Source organism: Hydra viridissima, unplaced genomic scaffold, assembly GCF_058129835.1.
Source record: "Hydra viridissima isolate aposymbiotic clone 2 unplaced genomic scaffold, HvirCarnegie_v1 scaffold_4, whole genome shotgun sequence".
Lineage (NCBI taxonomy): Eukaryota > Metazoa > Cnidaria > Hydrozoa > Anthoathecata > Hydridae > Hydra > Hydra viridissima.
This window is the reverse complement of record NW_028324303.1, coordinates 16,317,114-16,327,125: the sequence shown is the minus strand read 5'-3', so window position 1 is coordinate 16,327,125 and position 10,012 is coordinate 16,317,114. Positions and strand designations below refer to the sequence as shown.

The 10,012-nt window shown below is 28.0% G+C and overlaps 1 protein-coding gene across 4 annotated transcripts; it reads left to right on the top strand.

Moving 5' to 3' along the window:
• Window positions 1–903: 903 nt before the first annotated feature.
• Window positions 904–6,571, top strand: LOC145182684 (alpha-1B adrenergic receptor-like). 4 transcript variants are annotated; one of them, XR_016452063.1, is made up of 2 exons: window positions 904–1,201; window positions 2,209–2,914. XR_016452063.1 is itself a non-coding variant. In XM_090086044.1 (2 exons), exon 2 carries the CDS (start codon window positions 4,492–4,494, stop codon window positions 5,485–5,487), a length of 996 nt encoding a protein of 331 aa, XP_089942170.1. In that variant the 5' UTR covers window positions 904–1,201; window positions 4,475–4,491; the 3' UTR covers window positions 5,488–6,571. The 4 variants fall into 4 exon arrangements, 2 of the variants coding, with proteins under 2 accessions (XP_089942170.1, XP_089942169.1); XR_016452062.1 differs by having other exon boundaries at window positions 904–1,735; XM_090086044.1 differs by lacking the exon at window positions 2,209–2,914 and adding an exon at window positions 4,475–6,571.
• The last annotated feature ends 3,441 nt before the right edge of the window (window positions 6,572–10,012 follow it).

Genomic DNA, 10,012 nt, shown 5'->3' with positions numbered 1-10,012 from the left:
TTAGTCGACAGTCGTAATAACACTACTTTTATTTTGGATGATAGTTCATAGAAAGTTTAAATGATAAAGTTATAAAAACCTGCAAATTAAACAAACAAACAAAATTAATTAAAAGATATTTCAAGCTACAAAAAAAAATCAACTTCTGGACTTTCAACATGAAGAGTTTTTATATTTTAAATTAAGTTGAGAGTTGCGTTTATGATCCTGCAAGATATCTCTAATCCTTTGCAGCTTAAATTAATATATTTTATGGGGAGTTAGTAATCATTATCATTAACTAAGAATTTTGTCTCACTATGTCTAAATTTCACGAACAGTACTGGACACACGTTTTACGTAGCCCTGCCAAATCTATAGTTAATGATTGGAATTGGTACGAAAGATTTAGAAATAGGCCGCTTGAGTACTTTAATAGTATTGCAGCGATTCGTTTCGAAATTCCAATACAATACTTTAATAGTATGGTGCAATAATTTAATAGTATTGTATTGGTTTTCGTCAGTCCTATTGAATATAAAACAGGCAATAATAATTACAGATATCGTATTCTCTTTTAAAAACCTAGATGACAAAGATCCAAAACTCGTGGAAAAGATGGAATTATATGGTGAGCAAAACTAGAAACAGAATAAAATTTTGAAACGATAAACTTAAATGCACTATCAGCTAAAATAATTCGAAAAATATTCAATAGTTTATAAGAAATTCTACAAAAAAGTACACAGACTTTGAATCAAAAAATCTCATTTACATTTTCATTACAATTGACAATACACTTGACAAAAGATCTATATTACCATTGTGACAAAACTATTAATACTTCAACAATTAAATCTAAGGAGATTATGAAATAAAGTTAAGCACAAATATAATTTGTGTTAATGAGATTTCACTAAATGATTTGTCAATTGAACTCAAAAAGAATAAAGTTTAAAAATATTAAACAAAAATATATGGCTATACTTTCTTAAAGAGTGTAAAAAAATTTTTTGTATGGTCTAAAACGTTGCATCAAAGAAGAACAGTTCCCAATAGCAGTTATTCTATTTCCCTGATAAGATATATAGAGTTTGAAAACTATTATTAATGGCTGAATACACGACGAATACGGCTGAATACGCAAAGAACGCTTGATTGTAATTTGTATTAGTAATTATAAAGAAATTAAGATATTCAGATTGCTCATAAAACAGAAAAGGTATTGTAAATATATTTTCAAATACATTACCAAATAAAGATGCAAATAAAGGTATTAAAAGCAGTTCAAATTTGTTTCATATAAAAAAATTTTTAATTCAAACTTTTTGAAACTCTTTTGAAATGAAGTGAAGTTAAAAACTCAAAAATTACGAATTCTCATATTTATTACTTATGCAAATCTGTAACTTAGTTATTACAAATTTATATAAAGACTATACTAGTACTTTGAGAAAATTTTCCCGCGATAAGATTTTAACTGATAAACCAAAGCTTTTATCAATTTTTTCTTTCTTGAAAATGAAAAAATCTGAAACTTTGTCGCCATCAGTTTTATATTATATTTCTCATCAAGCTTTTTTTTGCTATGTTTTCGGACCAGATTTTTAAGAACATTAGATCAGTAGCTGATCAGTACTACATCAGAAGGTGATATTTTTAAAATTTTTTATCTGGTTTTGGCTCAACATCTTGTTTGTGTTTAATCTTGCGACCTTTGCAAAATGATCAAAACTATATCTAGGAAAATTAAGGGGTAAATATTTTTGTCCAAGATTTAGCGTTATAATTTTTATTTTTGTTTTCTTTTTTGTTTTGTTTTTTTCTTTTTTCTTATTTTCTTTTTAAAATATGACGTTTTTTCTTCTCTTTTAATTTTAAAGTGTTTGTCGATCGTCAAGTACTTTTTGTTAAGTCAATTTTTGGTTTATAGTTTGATACATAAATCCCTACGATTTCATAAAACCCTACGATTTCATAACTATATAAGTTAAACAATCATCATACGAGTTTATCTTTAAATCACTCAAACTTGTAATTTAAACTATTTTTACGTAAATTTTTCTCTGCTATTTAAGTGTAGCTTTCTAATTAACAAGCTGTAAAACCGTATCTGTTCATTTTTAAAAGAAATCTGTGATTTTTTGATTCCTTAAATCATATTTTAATGTCAATAACACCAGGATATTTTGAAATGAACCCCCAAGTACTTTGTTTGGGTTCATTTAGAAACTTAGAAGCAAGATATTTACGCGATTGTGAAATAAATAGCCACGAAGTTCAACATAATCTACTTAAGAGGGAAACCAGACATTATCAAAAGATTGATTCGAAACGTCGGGCCAAATAAACAAACAGTATCCAATTCGCTTAAATAAAACAAGAAATTTACTTTCCTGATGATGCTAAGTTAAGTGAAGAAGATAAAATGCTTTTATTTTTTGATTTTGGGACCTGCGCTAGATAAAATACTTGTAACTTCCACAACAAGAACCAGCTATTAGTTCCATCTGAAAATTGTTTTGGGAGAGAAATTTTTAAAACAGCGCACTCACGCACACACCATGGTGTTCTATTAGGAAAGAAAGACCCACGCGCAAAAGTTTTTCCAGCAAATAAAAACAGCTTTTACTAGCTTCCCAGAAATATTTGTTAAGGTTTTCAAACCTACAATGACCCTATTATTCTTTTGAAGAAGATCATGGAATTTTCCTCTATAACTTGCAATCTATTGAAGTGTTCACACAACAAATCTTATATTGAAATTAAAATTAAAATGAGATTTTAATTTCAAGTTTGATGTTTTAGATAGAGTTTAGGTTCCTAGCGGTGCCAATATGACATTTTGCTATTTTACACATATTTATAGATTTGTGAAGAAAAGTTAAAACTTCGTGCATTTGTAGATGTATAAAAAATATGAATCACACGAAAACTTTAGTATTTATTCCTGTAATTAAAATTTAGACAAGTTGGAATTATTATATTTCCTTTTTGATATTTTTCAATATATTTATTTTGATATTTTATTTTTATTTTATATTTAATGTTTTACTTTTATTTTTCATTTATTTTTACATTTTTTATCTATTTTTATATATTTTATTTTTTTTAGATTTTTTATTTATTTTTATATATATATTTTTTAGTTCTTATATTTTTCATTCATTTTTATATTTTTTTATTTGCTTTATGTACTTAGTGGTTTTTATTTATTTTACTTATTTTTACATTTTGAATTTATTTTTATACCTTTTACTTATTTTTGTATTTTTTATTTTTTTTTTGTATTTTTTATTTATTTTTGTATTTTTTATTAATTCCATATTTTATACTTTTGTATCATGCATTTTCATACCTTATTATTCTTTTTTATTTTATATTGTATCAAATTTTTATTTACAACAGTATTGAAAATAGCAAGAAATACTTAAGCACCTTTGAAACAATGGTAAAGTTTTTGTTAGGTATATTCTAACAGACCTTCTGAAAAAATATTTTCTTGAATATTTTGTGAATGAGAACTTTTCCAATTTAATAAAGAAGTGTGAAATTCTCCACAATTTCTGCAAGCTTACTTTGGTATATAGAAAGTTCGTCTTGTACATAAAGAATACTTTAGGAAATATAGACGCCTATGTTAGGTTAAAACCGTCTTTTTTTTCGTTTTTGTAGCTGTTTTTTTTTTAGCAATTTATTTAACAATAATTTTTCTTTTATGTTTAAGTAAGTATTGACAAATTTTTTATAAAAAGCTTTTTGACAATGAAAACCGTTCTTTATGAAAGGTTTTTTGGCAATGCAAACCTCTCTTTATGAAACGTATTTATTGGTACGTAAAGATAAGAAAAATAAAATATTAAATACTTTGTTTTAAGTTAAACGTGTGATATTTAAGAACGACAACAAAGCTATTTTTGAATTTCAGTGTTTTAAGGTGAGGGGGTTAAAAAAAAATTCAAGTATTTGGGTTACCCTATTGCTCAGGCATGATATTATTCTTTGATTACACTGAGCACATTTTATCAAAATCTTTTAAAAACCAATTATTAAATATTTAAGTATTTTGTCATGAGCACATAAAATCTTTAAAAAGAAAACACCAGTAATAACCTTTTAAATTCGGTTTCAATTTAGTAGATTGAATTATTAATTTTTGTTATTTTTCCCTATATCTATTTTTATGTTAAGAAAGCAATAGATTTTAAATTAAACTCGCTAAATACAACTCCTCTAACTCGCATGACGTCTTGCTTAAAGCTCGAAAAACACGAGTCAAAGCTGAAAGTCAATGAATTGGTGATAAATAAAAAGAGGGAACTTTAACCAATAAAAATTATATCGTTTTTTTTTTTTTTCTTAAATCATAATACCTTCTCGAAAATATTTGAGAATTATTACTTATTTTGAAATTTTATACAGTTTTTACAGGGAACGTTTTTATCATTTTTTATTCGATGATATTTAAGTTTAAAAACTGCATTTTTTTTTTTAGATATTCAGGTTAAAAATATGACTCCAAGTTCATGGATCAAGTTTGTTTCGTTATTGTGCATTGATTTCTTAGCGTTTTCTGGAAATCTTTTAATTCTTTTGATTTGGATTAAAAGCAAAAATCTTCGAAGATTCCAGAACTTGTTTATATTAAACATGGCGTTTGCTGACTTTCTTCAAGCGTCATTAATAATGCCAACTGCTTTAATGGCAGTTTACCAAGGAAGATCTGTGTTAAGCAAGAAACCGTGTGATGCATTTGGTGCCCTTAAAGTCATGGTTACTTTAGTATCTGTGTGTTCGCTATCTGGTATAAGTCTCCAGCGCTATTTTTACGTAGTTCGGCGGTCATGCAAAATGAATACCATGAAAAGTGCAGCATGTTGTATTTTGCTCGTTTGGAGTATTGCTACCATATTATCAACTACTCCTCTTTACGGTTGGGGACACATCGGATTTGAAGATGGGAAAGAAGTCTGCGTTGTTTTGTTCCACGAAACACCATCGCATACCATGTTTGTATTTGTTATAGGACTGGTTCTAAATGTTATCATAATGTCTGTTTGCTACATATGTATTTTTAGAACCCTGAGAAATGCAAAAGTTACATTCAAACACGACTACAATTGGCTTGGAAAAGAGATTGTAAACAAACCACTTTCTAGTTACAAAACTATAAGCAGTGAAGTTGATCCAACTAATTTTACAAGCGAAGAACAGTTGGAAAAAATGAAGTCAAGATTAGCAATTGTTTTGGATAGCTCACATTGCATTACTCCAAAAGAGTTGCAACTTTTGACAACTTTGTGCTTTGTAATAATTGCTTTGGTTGTTTGTTGGACCCCTTACGTAACAATCAACACAGTTCGAATGTTTAAAGGAATGGGAAACAACAATTTAGCAGATGCAATTTCAATGTGGTTAGGTTTTGCAAATAGCGCTTTAAACCCATTGATCTACGGTGTCTTAAATAAGCAGTTTAAAAAAGAATTTAAAAAGTTAATACAGAAGTAGACGCTGGTAGACGCAGATAAATAATTCAAGCAAAAAGCAAACTACAAATAGATCCGATGACACTGATGCTAAAACTAAGAGAAACTTTTAATGAAGAAAGAAAAAAGGACGCATAAAGAAGGACGTCAGAATGTTTATATCAATAAAAGTTCACTTTTAGTAGTTGCTTTAGGAATGGGGAGACACACAAATGATAATATATTTACAAATAATTATATTTAAGCATGTGTAGTAATATATTAAAACCGCAAAAAGTTTCTTAAAAACATTTTAAAATCGCAGAAATTCAATTGTAGACCATTTTGAAAAGTATTCATTAAAAGTAATGGAATGAAGCTTGAGTCCAGACATCTCGGAAAACTTTTAAAAATTAGAAATCAAAGAACGAAAACCCAAGTGATTTTTCGAACAGCTGCAATCGTTTGCATTTCCATCAAAAATCAAAGAAGTTTAAGTTCAGAAAAGTTTCGAAGCAAGGATCTTAAAATTCGTCTTAATCTTACAGTTAAACTATACCAGGTTTGGTGATGTCAGTCTTATTTGCTCAAAGTTCTACTTATAAATACGTCCTTTGCCCGTAAATCCCGCAATTCTAATCTTGCAATATTTAGAGGTTGCAGATGTTTTATTTGCGAAATCAATAAGAGTTTTTTAAGCTTTATACATGCTATTATGTCGATTTTTAACGTTGAAACAAAAATACAAAAAAAATACACTTTGTGTTAAATTTTGAACAATTAAAATTGTCAAGAAATTTTTTAAGTATCATTTAGATTTTGTCCTAACAGAGAAAAAAATAAATAAATAAAACGAACGTGTTATGCTCTTAATTGCACAAGACGGAAAAATGATGGAACCTGCAAATATTATTGGTTAATTTTAAGATTTCGTGTCGTTATTATTTGTTGTGTGGTTAGTTGTTTATTTTCCTTTACTTTCCGAACATCATCAAGCTCATTTTAGGAGGAATGCCTAACTGCGTTGCTTTCCGTTATTTCCTTATAGTAAGCTCCTTCCATTCCTGGAAAATAAGCAACAAAAACAACATGGCACCACTTCCGAACGAGTGAATGAAAAAGAAAAATTTAGGATAACTCATTGTGGAAATAATAGGTCACACATACGTAACAACATTTATCAATATGGCTTATGACATCAATTGAAGAAAGCAAAAAGTTAGTGTAATCTCATTAAAAAAATACTTTTTACTGCTACCTACTTTTCTATCTCTAACTTTAATCAAAAATAATATTCATAAAATACCTTTTCTTTTTATTTCATGTTTATTATCATGTGACACAAGTCTATTCTGCCTCATTATCAACTCAAAGTGGCGTAGGAAGGATTTCTTAATAGAGAGAGTGATCCTTTTGACTAAGCAGATTATGGGATGGGAAAATATTTTTTTATACAGCCAATAAGGGTGGGGGAGGAGTTTATACGTTATTGCGGTTTCGATAGTTTACCAGTACCCTGCGGTACGCGAAGTGTTAACAACACGGCATTCAAAACTTATTCAAAGTTATCAAGCTGGATTTTATTCGATTAGAAATGATCTGTAAATATATTGGGATAGAGTTTTAGCCTGTTAATCCTGGAAGACACTTTGTAAAATCGTCAGGTTAGAATTATTCTGTTCTATCTCCCATTTTAAACGTTGGGAGAAAATGAATTGTTAACTTTACTAAGTAATGATCACTTTTAAAATACCTTTTATTTTTAAATTTTTTTTTCTAAATAGTTTCTTTAAACATAAGTTATTTTAAAAATAAGTAATTCTAAAATTTTAAGTAATCTTTACTTATAGAAAAAAATCAAAAACTTTCTTTCAACGTTTAAAATGGGAGATAGAACAAAATAATTCTAACCTGACGAAATGCTTTTAAAAAACTTACACCGTAATTCAGTCCAATGATGAACTCTTCAACACAAGCCAGATGATAGGTGCTTTTTATTGGTTTGATTCTAAGGAATAAGATAACATACCTAATAGATTTAAAATATATGGTAATGGTCCTCAAGAAGTGCGAAGTAAAAAGTCCTTTTATCGCCTTTGAGTTGTTGAATTCCGTTTCCTTTGAAGCTCTAATTTGTCCAGTTCACTGGTTTTGGCAAGCACTTTGAAGCGACTGGTTCACGTTGATCAATTTTTCTTTTCAGAGGTTGGTAGTTTTCTTTGCTTCGCTAAAATTGAACTGCATACCTAAAAGATTCCCTGTCGTAAAAGTAATTTTCTTGAATTAATGATGGATTTAGTAGTAAAGATATTGAGTGTAAGAAGAAAAACTGTTAGGTACTAGTACAGATAAACCAAATCTACTCTACTTAATGTATAAAAAAAGAAAAAAGATACTAATAGTAATAATAATAGCAATAATAGTAATAATAAAAAGTTTCAGCAATTTTTTGAATACTAAACAAAATTTGTTTGATAATTCTCAACTATGCTACTTAAAAATTTGCTTTAACACATACTATATTTCAAGGTATTAACCTGCAATAAATTTAAAAACGCTTCTTATATATAATTTTTTAGTTTTTTTTACTATTATAGTTTTTCTTTTTGGTCAAAAACGTTGCATAAAAACTGCGGTATTTGAAATCTTAAACTTAACTTTAAAGGAATCTATATAATTTTTGTATTAAGTTTTATAACTTTTTGATTAATTTTTTCACCTAGATAAATATCAAAGACTTTAGAAGAAAAATAATTGGTTTAGATAATGTTTGTCATTTTCATCGAAAGGCATTTGAAGGCATAGAAAAGATATTGAAAGTGTAATCTACAAAATACTTACAATACCAGTCTTATTTTGTCTTGCTTTTTTATTAAAGATAATAAAATAAAATGATAACTTGCACATCACCACAAAACACCTCAACTTAAATTTAAGTTGCCATTTAAGTTTAGAGTAATTTATAATATAAAGCATAATGAATCAACAAAGTGCTTCTGCAAAACAGTAACATTACCTTAGCAAAAACTGCATCAACTATAACACTTCTGGTTTAGAAAACATCACAAATATGCCCTTCATAGAAATTCCAAAGACACTGAATAGAAAAAAAACATTCAAAAAACGAGAAGAGCTGATACAAATTCATAACAAAGATAACGAGGATGAAGAAAACGAAGTATAGTCTCCAGTGATTCTTGCCCCAAAAATGAAAAAGCATTTTTTTCTACTCATTAAATTCCAGTTACAAAACCTAAGATTCTATCAGATAAAAAATTGATTGTTCACGATGGATAGAAATAAGCCCAAATCTAAAATTACTTGGGGTTGGAACAACTCAAACCCCAACTAAAACCATTATAACCCTCTTCCTAAAACTGCGTGTTCTAAATCAAATGTTTTTTTTTTATTCTACCATAAAATAAATCAAAATTCATAGGAATATTTCAAACTTCATTAAAAAGTTTCTTTTCATTAAAAAATTTAACCATTTAAAGTATAAAGTTCCCTGCATTAAACCTCTGAATTAACTTTAAAAGTTCGTAACTTTTAAAAAAAGAACATTTTTTTGATGAAACTTGAAATCTGTCAATGAGTTTCGATCTGTTTTAAAGTAAGACAAAAAAAGTTGAAAAGGTTTTAGAAGCTATACTCTGGTGGGAGGGCAATATGGGCTAGAGTAGGGATTGCTATAATCACTTTATTACAGTAAAACTCTTCTGGTCCATATTTTTGTTAGATTATTGTTGATACTTTACAAAGTTATGTTAAACTTTTGTTGAAGGGGTTTAAAATTGCACTATAAACTACATGCCAGCAAATTGGGAAGCTACTTTAAAAGTGCTAATAGTTGTACGCAACAACTGCATTTTTTAACATTTAAATGCAGTTTGGAGAACTTTTCCCATATTAGCCAATACTGATCCTAATAAGTAGATTTAAGAGCTTGTTGAGTCTGGCAAACTAAGCCTACAGAATAAAAGAAGTACAAAAGAAATTCAAGTTTTTTTGAAGATACGATTACGATTAAACTGTTGAAATAGACGCTAAGTGTTTAACTAGAAATATTATATTGCATTTTTTATCAAACTTAAAATTTATTTATTTTATTCAAAATTCCAACTTTTATGTCGATAAATTCGATAAATTCGATTCGATTTTGCTCAACTTTGTGTACCTTTGAAAGAGTTTTAGCTCTTATATTTTAATAGCTCGCATTGAACTGCTAAAACAGTAATAGATTGTTTGTACCTTAATATATTTGGCTGATGATACGGCTCATTACTTCAGATTTTAGTAAAATGCTACTAATTCTTGCAATAATTGCATGAGATTTATTGCGCATTTAAACGAGGATGTTTTGATAAAAAATGATTTGCAATAATTAATTTTTATACTTTTTAAGTTGCTACATAACAGATGCAATCACATATCTCAAAGTTGTTGATGCGCATAATTCAGCCAATAATATGAAAGTACCCGTGAAGAAGTGTCCTCTCATTGAGCACCCATAGTATTTTATTACACTATTAAATCTTCTAAAAAACTTTTTTTGAATAGCATAGAAT